Source organism: Haemaphysalis longicornis, unplaced genomic scaffold (assembly GCF_048455015.1).
Source record: "Haemaphysalis longicornis isolate Haplotype H1 unplaced genomic scaffold, Haemaphysalis longicornis Haplotype H1 scaffold_4, whole genome shotgun sequence".
Classification (NCBI taxonomy): Eukaryota; Metazoa; Arthropoda; class Arachnida; order Ixodida; family Ixodidae; genus Haemaphysalis; species Haemaphysalis longicornis.
The window spans coordinates 19,102,029-19,119,196 of NW_027526361.1; the positions used below are offsets into that span (position 1 = coordinate 19,102,029).

Here is a 17,168-nt window from a genome sequence, read left to right on the forward strand (position 1 = left end):
AACACTACAAGTGGCGTACACAAGCGCAGACCAACAACTGTTAATTCCATTAGGAAGTGTGGGATATATTGGCGAACCTGTTCCAACTCGCCTAACTACAAACATTGCTGCTTTGACAGAACTCCTTCGAGCGAAGGCAGCTTAGCCGTGGAGTTGGAGGAGCCCTCAGACCCCAATGGTTAAACGGTCATAGGATTAAACAAAGTAAGAAGAAGTACGGGTAAGGGTTTTAGAGTGCTGAATGGTGGATATATATTCTCTGCTGCTGAGGACACGAAGGAGAGAGGGAGCTTCTGGTACGATCCTTGACCCAGAAATAAACGGCAAGGTATTTGCAGGGATTCTACAGTGTTGGCGTAGCTATCATTAATGTGACTAAGCAAAAACCAGAGGTTCAAGTTAATGGTAGGAGTATACGTCTACGTGCCAACGTCTATAGCTGCGAGCATGAAACTCTCTACAGTTTTTACGAGGACGTCGAAGGGGCACCGAATAAAATAAGTACTCGACTGTTGACTTTAACACAAAAATAACATAAAAGAAGGTGGGGAAGGCGGAGTGGGAAACATAATCCAAAAGGATACCAAGTTGGGCTAGTTGGTGGTCAGATACAAATGAAGGAACAGCGCACATTTGGATGAAGGACGGACAGAAATACACACCACAAGCGCTGACTATCAACTGATCGCTTTATAGCAAGTTGCGGAAAATGATTGATTGATTGTAGGGCTTAACACGCCGACGCGACGCAGGCGATGAGGTGCGCCGTAGTGGAGGGCTCCGGATTAATTTTGGCCACCTCAGGATCTTTAACGTGCGCCTCCATCAGAAAAGCGGCCGCCGCAGCCGGAAATCGAACCCGAGTCCTTGTGCTTAGTAATGGAACGGAAGATGATAGGCGCAACATTAAGGGACAAGAAAAGAGCGGAATGGGTCAGGGAACAAAGGCGTGTTAAGGACCTATTAGTAGAAATTAAGAAGAAGAAATGGACGTGGGCAGGCATGTAATGCAAAGGCAAGATAACCGTTGGTCATTAAGGGTAACGGAGTGTATCCATGGCAGGCGTTGCAGGGGGCGGCAGAAAGTTAGATGGGCAGATGAGATCAAGAAGTTTGCGGGGATAAATTGGTCTCAGCGCAGGACCGGGATAATCGGAGATTAATGGGAGAGGCCTTTTCCCTGCAGTGGGCGTATATAGGATGATGATGACGATGATGATGGTGGTGGGGGCGATTGTGGTGTGGCGATGATGATGACAATGATGATTCAACTATGATGATGATTATGATTACGATGCTGAGTATGATGCTTATGATTATGGTTATGATGATGTTTGTGATGATTATTATTATGATGATGGTGGTGGTGGTGAAGCCTTAGCCACTGAGCCACCGCGGCGGGTAAGTTGCGGGAAATTAATAGCACACTTGCAGGGAAAGATGCAACAAGCGCGTACAGAAGAGAGAGGAGAAGGTTGCCCAACCTGTCAAACCAATTAGATGTCACTGAATTTATCGCCACATCCGCTTTTCCCTGGCTTCCAAGACTGCGATTTCCTTTTGCGTGATACAAATGGAATTCTTTGCCACGAGAGGTTTTTAGATGCGGCGCATCTCTTGCTCTGAGGCATGTCCCTCCTGCCTCGGCGTCGGCGGCGTCCGCGCGCCACCTGCGCATGCGCGACTCTCCTCCGCTCTTCTCCCCGACAGCTGTGCGCAACACTCTCGCTCCGTCTCATTATCATAAACAACAGCTGCGTGCGCGCACTTCGCTCGCTTCGCTCCGCTCCCGTCGCGCAAGTGCGCGCATGCGCGACTTTCCTCCGCTATCTCCTCTCCTTCAGGCGCTGTGAATATAAAGCCGGTAGCGCTCTGCGGCGGTTCAGTCAGCGCTCGCTCTCGTTCGACTTCGCGTCACTTTGCTTGACGACTGCGGGCTTGACTCGATTCTTCCGATGAAGACGTGATGGAAGCGACGGTCCCTTCAGCGAGTAGTGTGACACAATCCAATACCAGCGTCACTCCACACGCTAAAGTAAAATTACGCCCATCTTCCCGCGTATGAGAACACCCGCATGTGATGGAATGCGTCATACGCGTTCACAACACGTTTCACCCGATTTAGAGCATCAACCCAATGGAAACGCCAATTGAGCCCCCCGATGCGTCGCATCACATCAGGGTTCCCTCGCCGGAAGATGGGCGTAATTTTTGAATCTTCTGATTTTAAGTGCGCACTTTATAAGCGACCCCAAACCTTCCACCGCCGGCGGCGGCGGCGGCGGCGGCGGCGTCGGCGGCGTCCGCAGTCCTCCTCTCTATATAAAAAAAAAACAGCATCCGGCGCCAGGTTTCGATCCGAGGACTTTGCACAGCATGTCTTTGTGGATTGCTGGGACGCGGTGTTTTTTTGGGATGTCCTCCAACGAACCTTCCACAAAGATCTGCCACTAACACTAGATGGAATACGTTACCTTGACATAAATGACGATGTCATACCATACGATGTTTTTTTCCTGCTCGGCCTCCACGCCATATGGAGGAGCAGAATGGCTGTACGTAACAATGACGTGGACGCTATGCCTGTGGTAAATTATTTCATTGAAAATGTGTGTAAGCTTAGAGAAGTGCATGCAGCACAGGGGTGTGATGATGATGTAGCGAGAATCATGAACGATTTATGTGTGATGAAAGTGCACAAATGTTAACTGCCTGCTTAAAGTATGGCAGGGTGTTATTACATCAACCTGTTGGTTGAGCATGTAAATTTTGTGTTATGCCAAGTCAGGCAATAAAGAAGAAAAAAAGGACTTTGCGGCCGCAGCGCGACGCTCTACCGACCAAGCCACGGACGCGACGCTGATATGAGTGTTAGTAACGCGCCTTATATCTTTAACGCATTCAAACTACGTCGTCAGCGGCGTACGTTGGCGACTCAGCGGCGTTATAGCGGCTTGATAACTGCGTGGTGTACACGTGATAATACAAACCCGATGGAAGAGATGGAAGAGAAGGCGGCGAGGCGGTGGGCTGCGGGGGCCGAGCGCAAGCGCCGCAAACGGGCCGACAACCGTGCATTCGCACTTTCACATTCTCCCCCTCGGGGAAATGCGGGGGAATTTTATGAAAGAGCTTGAGTCCCACATTGTAAATTTTGATGGTTGAACGTTGCTATAGTCTTCGTGTTCTCTTGATTGTTGTTACTAATCTTCATTATATTGTATGTATACTGTGTAGCCCCTCCTGCCAGGGCCAAAATACTGGCCTGCAGTATCGTTAAATAAATAGCTATCGAGGGCACACGGACACAGTTAGCACCAGCTCTTTCAAACCTTGCAGCTTAAACAGGTTTCCTCGTAATTTCGTCCCTGCTCTTAAAGATTACTGTTGTTTTTTCGAACTCGGGAATACGACCAGCACCTAGCAGGCAGTGACGTACGTGCTGCCGCGCGTGGCCTTGTGATAGCCGACGGGCATTGTAGTCATGTTCTTTTAGCCGTTCATTTAAGCATTTTTTAGAAGGCTCAAGTATTCTTACGATTTTTAGATTTGTTGATGATTTTTAATTTTTTTTTAATGTACTGGGGAAAGAAACCATGCATGCGTTGAACCTATTTTAGTGACTTTCAATGATTGTTTAAGCCCTTGATTTTAACCCACGAAGAACCGGAGAATAATGGCATTCGTTTTTTTAAAGTTGCGCATCCATTTTCACAGTGATCGTGCATGCTGGCTGTATGAGCCTGGTGCAAAAAAAAGCATTGTTAGCATTTAATTCGGCCCATTCGAAACTTGTAAAAAGAAGCATAGCGCACCCATGCCTCACAAATGCCTCACAAATGCCTCAGGTGAACGCATGACCCATGGAAAGTTTCCGTTTGCAAATTGACCGGCCCAGCAACGCTGGCTACCACCGGCCACTGTTGTGTCAGTGGCTGAAGGCCTGATTAATAAAATAAAAAAAATGCAGCATGAACCGCCACGACAAGCTTGAAGGCACAACTCACCCAGGATAAAAGATAGCGGTCATCCCATACTTCCAAAGCTCTCCCACAACCTTAAGAAGATTGGTCGGCGTGTTAACGTCCACGTCGTATTTTCGGCACCGTACAAATTATCCCACCTAAGCAAAAGAAGCAACCCCGTCTGCAAAGTAAAAACCAAGTGCAGTACTAAGCATAAGAAAAAATTCACTGAATGCAAAAACGGTGTTTTTTACTGGATCCCTATAGCCTGTGGTAAGGAATATATAGGCCAGACAAGCCGATTCTTAAATGTCGGCTAAAAGAACATGACTACAATGTCCGTCGGCTAGTAGTAGTAGAAAACTTTATTATAAAGTCAGACTATTTACCTCTCAGAGGGTGGTGCCCTTAGTCCAGGACCCCATTTGCTGCTGCGATCCGTCTTGCCCGATCGATCAGTCCGCGCTGGTCGTCCAAGGCTGAGCTGGAAAGAGCGGCTTCCCATCCGGAGGGGGAGGGGCTGGGTATAACACAAGGCCACGTGGGGTAGCACGTACGTGACTGCCTGCCCTGTGCTGGTCGTACTCCCGAGTTCTAAAAAACAACAGTAATATTTAACAGCATGAACTAAACCACGAGCGAACGTGATTGGTTGATTGATGGATTGATCGATTGATTGATCGATTGATTGATTGATCGATCGATCGATCGATTGATTGATTGATTGATTGATTGATTGATTGATTGATTGATTGATTGATTGATTGATTGATTGATTGATTGTAGGGTTTAATGCGCCGACGCAACGAAGGCGATGGGGCGCGCCGTAGTGGAGGGCTCCGGATTAATTTTGACCACCTGGGGATCCTTGACGTGTGCCGAAATCTCGAACACACGGGCGTTTTTGCTTTTCGCCTCCATCAGAAAAGCGTCCGCCGAGGCCGGTAATCGAACCCGCGTCCTCGTGCTCAGCAGCACAATAACGCCTTAGTCACTGAGCCACCGCGGCGGGTACGAGGGAACTTGTTGAAGCTGCAAAGATTGAAAGAGCTGGTGATAACTGTGTCAGCGTGCCCTCGATAGCTATCACGCAAAAGGAAATCCCATTCTTGGAGTCCAGGGAAAAGCGGATGGGACGATAAACTCAGTGACATCATAATGGTTTGACAGGTTGGGCAACCTTTTCCTGGCACTTCTGTACGCGCTTGTTGCATCTTTCCCTGCAAGTGTGCTATTTATTTTCCGCAACTTGTAACAAGGCGATCAGTTGATAGTCAGCGCTTGTGGCGCGTATTTCTGTCCCTCCTTTGTCAAAATGTGCGCTGTTCCTTCCTTTGTATGAGTGAGAAACGTTGGAGTAGGCCGTCAGAATAATGGAAATGATTCCCTTCTTGAATTTGCTGATAGGAATAAACTGAGGATAGTGAATACTTTCTCCCGTTAACGAAGGAATGGGAAAAGAACAAGCCTCATCGATAAGAAGAAAAACATGAAACTGACACCACCCAAGTGTCAGATCCCATTGTGCGGGATGTTTAAGCTGTGATCACAGGAGAGTGTATATCAGAGTTAGGCTAGGTCTGAGCGGGGAAAAAATGAAACTATTAAAAAAATTACTTCAGTCATTGCGGGGCAGGAAAAATAAGTGTAGAACAACACACCTCCGAACCAATTCCTGGTCTTAACTACAGAAAGGGATGCTACCACAATAACGCAACCAGGAGGGCGAGAGCCTAGAAAAGAAGGTGGCAAACTACCTCCGACAAAAGCGAAGGAACTTATCGAGACACACAAAGACATCGAAGTGTCAACAAGGAGGGAGCAAACCGAACAGGCGAGTTCCCGAAATTGGTTTATCTGCAACAAGCGACGTGGGTGACAGAGTGCGGTAAGGATTCAGTAAACATTAAAAATAGGTGGGAGTTTAAAGGCAACAAAGAAGGAGCTTGCTGTTGGCATAGATTGAATATGTACACGCACAGACGAAACTGCTCATGAACAATAGCGATACGGTAATGAAAGTAGGGGAAATATTTTGGGCAAATTTGATTGTTTGCAAGGTTGAGCCAGCAAAATTTATTGAAAGGACTTGCTTGGTTGACGAGGTTCCAACGGTGACTAAGATGAGGTGCAAAGCCTGCTTAGAGAGAGAGAGAGAGAGAGAGAGAGAGAGAGAGAGAGGTTAGTATCTTGCAGCTTGAGTGCTCGGCAATGTGCAGTTACGCGGTATGGTTTTTATTGCGAGTAACGTATGCGTTGTGACTCGCGAGTCTCAAACGTCATACGCACGCTATCCGCTCTTTCCAACCCCTACAGGTGGCGCTGCGGAACACGGCAATGGCGAATGTAGCGTGATATTTTTATTAAACCAAGAATGGAACCACATATATGGAAAAGGCAATTGCTTCTGTGCAACGAATTAAAAAAGGATTGATTTCTTGGAAACATTTCTTCCGATCTGAAGCTTCTTCTTGATATTGACATTGTGTTTATGTAGCATAATATTTTTATTACATCAAGAATGGAACAGTATGTATGGAATTAGGAAGGTAAACAGAGCTCTACGTACTGTTGGCACAACACTGTTAACCTAATTTCAGAATATTTTGCCACAATCTTTTATTCCTCACAGGCAGTAAAACGCCACGGGCGCTTCGCATTCAAATTGAAGAGATTCGGGTGAACACAGACATGTCCATGCACATCGAAATGTTTTGATCGTTGTTTCAGAGCATGCCCTATAGAAATAAAATAGACTCTTCCGCTTTGAAGCTTTGACTTGATATTGACATTTTACGCAGCTGCGGTGCCGCTCGTGCACCAAAACGATATATTCTCGTTGCTGTGGCGAATTTCCAAATGTTTGGAAGAGTCGAACTTCTCTTGTGAACACCGCTTAGCATTTGGCAACATGTCACAGCAGTGAAAATAGGAAAATAAATCGTTTTGGCGCACGGGCGGCGCCGCAACTGCGAATTCGCAGGCGAAATTCGCCCCATGTAGTACGGGCTTAGAGTGTACTAGAAGGATGCACTCTAGCCCCGTAGCAGCATGCGCGCCAGCATCAATAATGGCCTAAAAGCCCGTAGTTCCGGTAGGAAGAATTCCTTTCTTGCAAAATAAACGCAGACATAAGTTGCTGAATGCGAGGCAACATTTGAACCGTTTCAAGGTGTCTGCGGCGGCGTAAAAGGCGCCACGTGCGCGGCAATCCGCTGTGCACGGCTCAGGCCACGCGGAAGGAATTTGAAAATAACCCTGCCTCATTGAACAAACAAACTGCTATAGGATGTGCAACGCTAAGTTTTCGGACATTATTGCACTGTACGTCATCGCAGTGTGCGTTTTACTTGAGGCTTGTTTATTGTTTTCCCGTGTGCATGCTACACGCAGAAGACCATGCGCACCATGCGCGGGCGATATGTGCGTATTACTGTGTAGCGAAACCTAATTTTGACTTTGTGCAGTGAAACCACGAAAACGAGGCTCTCATTACGTTTTATAAAGTGGTAAACAAACTTATTATGTTAGCATTATATGCAGAAAATATTATAAGCCTACGTATTTACGCATGCATGTAGCATACATTGGCGGTGTAATATTGAAGCGTACATTATTATACATAAATTGCATCACAGCTGTGTTTTTGGCTTGTGATAATTAATTTAAGAGAAATCTCCTGGGTGAAATTATTTTGTGTTGATTTAGCTGCGTCGATGCTTATCACCTAAAACCAAAACGGGGGTTACCAAATGCATCTCAGAGCTCGCGTTTGAACTACCAGAACCAAAGTTATTGTTAATGCTGAAACATCTTGCTTCAACATAATTAATTATACTAATTATACTATTCAGTCATTAATCAATAAACGCATCACCACATTTGCTCCGCGCATTCGCTTTCAAAAAGTTTCCATTTGTTTCTTCATTGAAAATAAAGGCTCATCCATTGGACAGCCTCTGCTGCTTATACGCTTGAAAGCGTTGGAATTGAGCCAATTTACCAACACATAAGCCGAGATATGTTGACACATGAATAGTAAACATTAAATTTAAATACCATCCGAAGGAGGAGATCACAAGGTCAAAAAGCCTACAAAAGCGGTGCCCTCCCAGAAAAGCACTGTTAATTATGACAGTCGTAATTCAGTAAAGAACGACGTACGCACTGGTGGTTCCAAAAGACTGGCGCTTTTTTCCACAGCGGACACAGATGGGGTCCGCAGCTTTTTCATTAGGCGCAGTTTATGTGGCTTCAAGGAAGTTCAGGAAATGTGACGCTTGTTTAGCCTATATTTTCTGATTATTTTTACGGCCTTGTCGATTACTATACTCGCGATTACTACTTTCCTTTGGTTCTGCGAGGCCCCACGGATCGCGCGGCTGCCTGCAACGGGCGATAGTGCTCCAGCCGGCCACCGATCATCGTCTCGCGGCTTCGGACAAGTTCCGCGCGGCGTAACCAGCGTCGCTAGAAAGAGCGAATAAACACGTCTAGGAAAAAATGCCAGTTTTTGTCTTCAACAACTTTATGTCTTAGCATTCATCACCGACAAATCCATTACTGACATCACCCTTGATCGCGGCACAAGTGTTTTTCAAATTGCCCGCGCTTAAAAAACGTAGTCACGTGATCGTTCTTTTTGTTGGTTTCATAAAGGTTTTAAATAGATTCCATTTGCACGAAATCTATCCCGTGGATAATGCTGCAGCCGGTTGTTTTGGGGTGAGGAGATGTTTGTATTTTCCGTTGCCATGCCAACAATCTATATGCTCTGTCTACGGTTCTGTCATCTTTCTTGGTTCTGTCGTTCTGTCATTCTGTTGATTCTGTGTCCTCACCTCCGCGCGGCAACAGTTGGTGGATGTCAGGGGAAGTTGACTTCGTTGTGAGATCGTGATCGTGTTCGTATTGTGCTGATTATTAACCGATTGGCAGTATCGTTTCAGCGGTGTAGTTTGCCTTTGGAGCATTGCTTGCTTTCAGTTTTTCTGAGTTTTCCGACTGCTTAAAAAACTTTTCCCGCAGACTTGCGATTCAAGGAGAGGGTGTCCTTGGCAGCATCATTGCCGTAGTGCGGCTGTCATCGCTTTTGCTAGCCTTGAACCAAGTGTTGTGCCTCGAAGACGCCGCAGCACCGCGGTCTTGGGTTATTTGGTGAGCTCGCTCCGTCCGTCAGCCTGCGCATTTTGCAATTACCCAACAACTGTGACATGATCACTGCAATCGTCGAAAACTTTGGACTGAGGGAAGGAATATTTTGCGCCATATTTGTAGCTCTGCTTCTTTACACGTAAGTTTACGTTCATTCACTAAAGTTTTGTTACTGTTAGCTTTGTCTGCTATTTGCGCGCTAGAACTCGATACGTGTGTGCTGTAGTCTCTGGCGATTCATGTCTTGCTTGACTGCTAGACACCTACCGTCTTCAGGAGAAAGAGCCGCATTGCACCTTCTTTTCGTTATTGTTTTTTTTGTTTGTTTGTTTTGCAGAAAACATCTTCGTAGGCACAGGAACTACTGGAAGAACCAAAATATTCCCTATGAAGAGTTCGAATATTTTTGGCGTCCTATATCAACCTTGCTCAAAAAAGTAAGTGCAGCAAAAACTGGGATGATTGGATGAGACGCCCACCCTGTTCTGTGAGACGCCGCATGCGCAAGATCTGCGGTCAACGCCTGAGCACATAGATATTCAGCGTAATATTAGCCGTATTGGACAAACATTTCCTGGTATGTTGAAAAATGTAAACGAAAACGTGCGCATTTTCTGGACAAGTTTAACTGTAGCGGCAGTAAGCTTTCAGTTGACCTAAAAAGTTTCAGTGCAATCTTTTATCTATTTCAATGTATGATTCGTATGCATGTTTAAATTGTTTCTTCTGCTTGCGTCATATTTCAGCATTGTTAAAAACACTTGGCGTAATTAAGTCTTTTATTTTTGCAAATTGTTTTCCAGTCAATTGAAGAGATCGACATGGATAGGCTGAAGAAGTATGGGAAAGTGTTTGGGTATGTAGTGGCAAATATGCAATACCTTACATGTTCGCCCTTGTGAAAGTGGTTCTTGTGCCTGTTTTTTGGGGTATTCTTTTAATATTGAGTTGTGTATTTAGCTGTTACGGCACAAAAAGATTGCAGAGGATCTCTAAGCATGTTCTTGTGAATCGCTGGGATCTCTTAAGAGCCCTGTTGCAACCAGTGCTGCACACAGCTAGTGAAATGAAGCATAGGTGTCCGTAAATGGTCAAAGTTCTAAATTATAATAAATGTACATTATTCTGGGTGTATTTTGTACTCGAAAAAAATTTACTGGTGACTTTTCAACATTCAGTCATCAATGATTATTTGGGACTGCATCGAACGTGCAAGTCCTGAGAATGTTGAGCGAGTCAAGAAGACCTAACTTATTCACCCTCTTTCTTGGGTTGTGTTGGCAGCAAAGTATTTGAGTTTTGCACACTAGCAGCTGCATTTTCTGTTCAGGCCTGAATTTATGTTTGGTTAGCAGTTCAATATGTTTAACGTCTTGAGTCGTGTAGGCCAAGAGAAGCAAAGTTTTAATAGCAGAGCTTAATTTCCATGATTGAAGCCATACAAAACCATGGTGCCTGTTTCATTTCTCGAAAATATAGCCGGCATCTAAACGTTGCTGAAAAAAAGCTGATATAACCCTCGAATCCTTGAACACGTGTCGTTCTGTTGGTCTTGCTTGTCTGCTACAGAAATATGTTAACAGCCCTTATCTTTCGCCTATACCTTTCAAAGTCCTGGCCTGCTCGTCCAATCGATTAAACAGTCTCCACTGTTTCAAACGCATCTACGGCCGCACCCAAGCATTCAACTCTTCGACCCCGTCCAGAGCGATAATATTATGAAATGATCATCCCAACACAATTGTTTCAATTATCGGTCATCACCAAATGTTCCAGAATTATTTATCTTAATACTGTAGCACTGTCTCTCTGAAAATGTACGTGCGTGTTGCCACCTGGCTGCCTTTTTTTTTTTTTCTTTACAAACTGTTGCTGTGTACACTATTGTGCATATATTCTACATGCTATCTGAACCATCTCTTTCTTTCTAACACTCTTGCATTTCTTTGCTTTCATACTAAAAACCTCTGTATGTAACTATAGCGTTTTTTTCATGTTAACCACATAACCACATTGCAATGTTTATAGTAAGTTTCCTCTGTTAATTTTGTGTTATTGCTGCCCTTGTTCCAGTCACTCAGTGTTCCTATGGGGATCGTAAAAAAACTGAATAAAAAAGCTGCTGCAGGTAGAGCTTTTTCGTAAGTCTGATGACGTCATGTGTCACACAAGGGTAGGAGCAGGTTCCCAGACCTGCCAGTGGCTTCGCAAAAACCAGTTCCCAGACCCACAGATAGAGGGCGCAGTGGTCTCGCAGGGGCGGGTTCTTCTCCTTCTCGCTACATGCTGCTGACTTTTAGTTGCTGATTCCTTTGCATGAACAGTTGAATTTGCACGGCGAAGTGCCTCCGTTCTCAGGATGTTCGAGCTGACTTAAGAGAACCACAACTTTGCTGTTTCAACAGATATCACGCTGGGTGGAACTGGGTTCAATTTTTTGGACAATGCTTTCGGAAGGACCTTGAGCACAGTCAACGCGTGTGCTCCTTTGGTTCCAAGTTAACAGCTACCCGCATGGCATGTAAAAAGAACGCATGCTAGCAGTGATCAATCCGCGTGAAAATTTTTGTGCATGTGCTTGCATAAATGCATTAATGCGGACTTGAAAACTGAAGCACATTTCTCATCAGTTGGGATCAAACTCTGGCCCCACAATTTTTGTAGCGGGATTGTAGCCACACAGCCCAGCTCTTGAGAAAGCCAAAATTGTCGGTTGTGTATACAGATTGAATTAGCTTTTACAACGTCCAGGAGCCAGAGGAATAATGGGTCATAGGTTTTTGACCTTACCCCAAAGGGGATCAAAAGATGTAAAGTTATAGGCTGTTACCAAAAAGATCTGGAAGGACATCTGTGCTCAAAAAAACAAGGCTGCCTCAGACCTTAGCCACATACGACACATGGTGCATAGATAAAAGCTCTGCGGGCTGTGTTAGGAGAACGCTGGATCGTTTGCTTGCTTATTCACTTCCTTGCTTCCTCACTTGAAAGGTTCATCTCTGCATTTTATGCACTTGCTGACTTTCTCATCAGGAGGGAGGTCAATATCTTCCCCTCCCCCCTCATTCCTTTCTGTGCATATGTGTGTATGTGGGTGTCCATGTATGCAGTACACAAACTACACTGAAGAGTGGGTGTCATCAAGACTTCACTTACCTGTTCTCTGTTCCCTTTATTTCTTTGGAAATTGCCAAGTATTCAGCTCGATATTCAAAGCCAGTTTCGGGGAAAAAAATGTTTACTGAATTGTGCTGCATATTAAAAATTGTAATTAATAGGAGGCTCTATCATTCAATGTGTTCACTTGCAGCATCTTTGAAGGGCCTAACCCCGCCCTCATTGCGGCCGACCCTGACTTGGTCAAACTTGTGCTAGTCAAGAATTTCCAGGTGTTTGCTGACAGAAGAGTAAGTGCTCACTGCAACCATGTACTTCCACCCAGCAATTCATTTAGCCTATGAATTTGCAGTCACAATACTCATAGAAATTGTATTAGCAGAAAGAAAACAAGCTTTTAAAGTAGTTGGTTGGATTTCCTTCAGTCGCAAGCCGAGCTGTAAAAAGGAAGATTAGTGTTAATTTTTTAGCAATGTGTTATGTGGCATTATTTTTGTTGCTTCTTTTACTGCTGCAAGTAGTCTGTGTAGACTACTTACTCATTTGCTTGCTGCCTTGCTCAGTAAGGTATTTTTTACTGTGTCTGTCAGAAGAAGTGGTAATGTGATAGAATAGCCTCTGAGTCTGAAACTCTTGACACCATGTGAGGAAAAGGAGTTGACAGACCAATGCCTCCATGATGCTGACCCACCACGATGGCTCAGTGGCTAGGTGTACTGCAGAGCCCAAGGACACAGGTTCAATTCTCGGCCGCGGTGGCCGCTTTTCTGATCGAGGTGAAAAGCAGAAATGCCCTTGTGTTTGCAATTTCGGCGCACGTTAAAAATCCAGAGGTGGTCAAAATTAATCCGGAGCCCCCCACTATGCTGCGCCTCATAACCTTTGTAGTTTTGGCCCATAATCATAATCAATAATCTTCATCACCTCCGCAATACTGAATGCCTTTTATGAAATGCAAACACGTGCTCTCAAACCCTCTGAATAGTTTCACTACCTGAGTAGTGCCTGTTACGAGTACTTTTAAGCTCAGTATGTGACACCTAAGTACAGCAAAGGCAAGTTTTGGTTTACCGGTGGAAAAAAAAGGCACAAGGGACTAATTCTTCGCCAAAATAAAATAACATACGCCGCAGTTGACAACCAAAAACGATGGAGTGCACTCCTTAGATAAAGGGCCCCTTGGCAGCAGTGCCATTCATGCTGATCCTCCTGCTTTAAATCAGACAGGCTCAAGTTTCGAGTCAGAGCTGCCGTCAGTAATTTGTAATGTGTGTGACCATTCCCTTCCCAGAGCAGGGTTGTATTGGTGTATCGTGAAACAGCCCGCCCGCTCAGCCCATCATCATTACATACCCTGCCACTTCTGCATTGCAGCATATTGAATTCAATGACCCAATGCTGGACAACATGATGAACATGGTCCATGCTGAACGCTGGAGGAAGATTCGCCCAGCAGCCAGTCCAGCTTTTACCACCGGAAAACTTCGCAAGGTGGGGCTTGGGCTCTGTTTTCTTGGGCATCTCGCGCAACTGAAACAAACAGGGCACTAAAGCAAACTTCTGGTTTCTGATTCGTAACCCTGTCATAAAACGGAATTGATGTCCAGTATTATTTTGCTGGGCAGAGGAAAACTGTTTCTAAAGCTTAAAAAAAGGAAAAACACCTAGTGAACTTTCTCGGGAACTAGCATCAGTACATTGTTGATTTGTACTGCAATTAGATGCTATCTCTGTCATCAAAAATGGCAGGTGTTAACCCCCGTATTTGTCAAGAAGCAATTTACATAAGCCTATTTTGCAGCATGATATTTCAAAGGTGTGTTGCAATGGGTGTCAGTAGCACATGGCCTTTCAAATAACGATAGCTTTAAAACTATGCGGATCCTTGTGATGACACCAATAAACAGCTGCCATCAACACAGGAGTGAGTTGAAAATGGTAAGCATTTCAGCAGCAAATTCCTACAGCTTCCTAATGTTGCTTGCTAACAAGAAGTGTGTGTATCGGATGAGTGCACTCTCACTGCCGACATCAGTACTTTTATATGCCTTCTTATACAAAAAAATCCCGGGCCATCTTCACTAACGTAAAACCTGGAGAGGGGCGAAGCATGCAGTGTATATGTGTTTCTTGGCGCCTTGGCATTTTGGCCTTCGGAGATGAAACCGTTGGGGAGTAGAGGTATACAGCTTTGCTGTAAAAGTCTCTTATCTTTGAAGCACAAAGTGTTCTAGCGCGAGGTGTAAACGAGTGTCCCGGTGTTTGTTTTTTTAGTGCGTGTTACGGAGCGTTCCAGTGCGAGGTATAAGTGAATGTCCCGGTGTTTTTTTAGTACACGTTACATTTTCTAACGTGAGGCGTGGACGAGTGTCCCGGTGTTTTAGTACCGTGACTACATGAGACGATTGTTACGACGACAACGACATGAGATGCCGACAGCCCGGTCCCCGAAGGGGCTTCGCCTCTAAAAATTGCCTAAACTGGTCAGAAGTTATTATACTATGCATAAACACCTTTCAGCATGCCTTTAAGGTTAGTGTGAGCAGAAAAATAAATAGGTCAGTGCAATATCAACAATCTGAGATAGAACTATGCGGGCATGCTTGCTATTCTGCAGATGGACAGCCTCATTCAGGACTGTGCACGGATTTCCACACAACACCTTTCGGAAGTTGCAGAACGTGGAGAAGACGTGGATGTCAAAGAGTAATAATTCCCACATTCTATTGCCTTGGCAAGAATTCGCACATTTACGAGGTGTCTTAACTATCTGTCTGCTTGTCTCGACTATCTCTTCAGGTTTTTTGGACACTACACCTTGGACGTCATCGCAAGGTGCGCCTTTGGAACGAAGCTTGACTCCCACACGGACCAAGCGAACCAGTTCGTGACCAAAGCACGTGCAGGATTCAATGTGAAGATAACGTTGCCCATGATCTTGTTCTGTAGGCACTTACATTGATTGAAAGTGGAGGAAAGCAAAAAAGTGAAAGCTGCTAATTTTTTTAACTCTTGTCCCCCTATTTTGCAGTTACCATCGCTGGATTGTTTCCAGTCATCCTGAAGGTGCTGAGAGTGCGCATCTTCAATTCTGACATATTTTTGTTCTTCAAGAATGTTTGCCTGGAGATTGTTGAAAAAAGGAAACTATCTTCTGAGGTAAGTATTCTAAAAGTTTTATTATGTATAAAATCCCTTACCACTAAAAGAAAATGAGAAACACTTGTGTATTTGTGTCACAAAACTTTAAACAAATGAAAGGGATGGGGTTGAAAACACCCTCTCTAGCCCTTTCGAGTCCCAAACTCTTACCAACTTTCCAGCCGTTCCGGCCCGCCACCATTTTTGCAGTTTCTGGCGCCACGAAGAAAAACACAAGCTGTGCAAGAAATACTCATTGGATATTTATTTTTCCTCTGGCATTCTGGATGCATCTCCTTTGTTGATATCTAAACAGCGTGTGAAACTGCTCAAAGCATTCTCCTGGGCACTGGCCAGGGTTGATACTGCAGGTTTTGCAGGAAATTGCAGTTTCTCTCCTGCATCCTTTCCTTTTTCTATCGCCACAAACAGCACAGTCTGGCATGAAAGCTTGGAGATAAAATGGGTTGTCCCAAGTAGCCTTTCCTTGCACTTCATACGTGCTGTCGGGCCCCGCGTTTTGTCTCGAGCCCTCAGATCACCTACCAGTTGTTGGATTAGGTAGCGGCTGTGGTGCAGATTCCGCTGCTCTTTCTCCGCATGATTCTGCAGCTTTGTAAGCCTCAACATAAAACTACTGACAATGGAAACCTCTAGATGCCAGGAAAAATTTTTTCTCACCTATTCATTGTCTTTCGACAAGTTGTGTAGCTCACAAAGTAATGATCCGCTCGGTGCTGTCCCAACTGCCGTCGTGGTCTTTGTCGCTCGCTTCTGTCGAATCCCTGTCATCACTAACTTATGGATCCACGTAATTCTCTTCCTCACTGAAGTCATCATCACTTTTGCTAAGTGCTACCCGCCACGGTGGCTCAGTGGCTAAGGCGTTGCGCTGCTGAGCACGAGGTCGCGGGTTCGTTTCCCGGCCGCGGCGGCCGCTTTTCTGATGGAGGCGAAAAGCAAAAAGGCCCGTGCGTATGAGATTTCGGCGCACGTTAAAGATCCCCAGGTGGTCAAAATTAATCCGGAGCCCTCCACTACGGCGTGCCTCATCGCGTGCGCTGTGTCGGCGCGTTAAACCCTATAATCAATCAATTTTGCTATGTGCTCCACCAAAGAACGCCCATGATAAGAAAGCGACCATGCTTCTCAGCATTCAGCGTGCATGTGAAAACGCCCCGGAATGCAGAAGGTCTGTGCTGAACATTGTGCTGCACCGTAGTGCAAAATGAAGAAACCCTCAACAAACAAAGTTCACTTATCCCCAAATAGATGGCGCATCATGTTTACAAAGAATGCGGGCACAGCGCAGTGAAGGGAAAACGAGAAATTTAACCTTGAACACCGATGTCAGGCATATCCTGGCAACAGACCACTACAACCATTTTGCGTTGTCGGACACGGCCGGTCAATGGACTGCGAAGGGTTATGATCCAAGTTTATTCGAGAATAATTATTTTTGTTATGCAGCATGCATAGGGCCCCTCACTTTTTGCGGTGAAAGATTTCAAATTTTGCGATTCTAGATAGGGGAATCTGCAAAATTCCGCGATAACATTGAAACGGCATAAGGTACATGGAACAGTTCATTTATTAGACACTTCAGACTCCTAACATGCTAGATTTTATTTACAACTGAAGGAAGCTGTTGTGGCTGAGCATTTGGTGATGCTTTGAGCTTTCTTCACCAAGAGAATGGTACTTGTGAGGCACGATGTCACCATAGCGACTGAATGACTTTTCTGCGTCAGCAGAGTTGATTGGCACCGACAGGTATTTAAGAGCAATGGA

The 17,168-nt window shown here is 45.1% G+C and overlaps 1 protein-coding gene across 1 annotated transcript in view; it reads left to right on the forward strand.

Annotated features, from left to right (window-relative positions):
* The window catches only part of LOC144179523 (uncharacterized), a 95,243-nt gene that overhangs the window by 48,234 nt on the left and 29,841 nt on the right, over nucleotides 1-17,168 (forward strand). Inside the window, exons 15-22 of the mRNA XM_077707914.1 lie at nucleotides 9,069-9,258; nucleotides 9,457-9,556; nucleotides 9,923-9,975; nucleotides 12,430-12,526; nucleotides 13,611-13,727; nucleotides 14,854-14,942; nucleotides 15,036-15,181; nucleotides 15,268-15,395. Of these exons, the coding sequence (XP_077564040.1) occupies nucleotides 9,069-9,258; nucleotides 9,457-9,556; nucleotides 9,923-9,975; nucleotides 12,430-12,526; nucleotides 13,611-13,727; nucleotides 14,854-14,942; nucleotides 15,036-15,181; nucleotides 15,268-15,395 (920 nt within the window). The remainder of the gene's footprint in view (nucleotides 1-9,068; nucleotides 9,259-9,456; nucleotides 9,557-9,922; nucleotides 9,976-12,429; nucleotides 12,527-13,610; nucleotides 13,728-14,853; nucleotides 14,943-15,035; nucleotides 15,182-15,267; nucleotides 15,396-17,168) is intronic.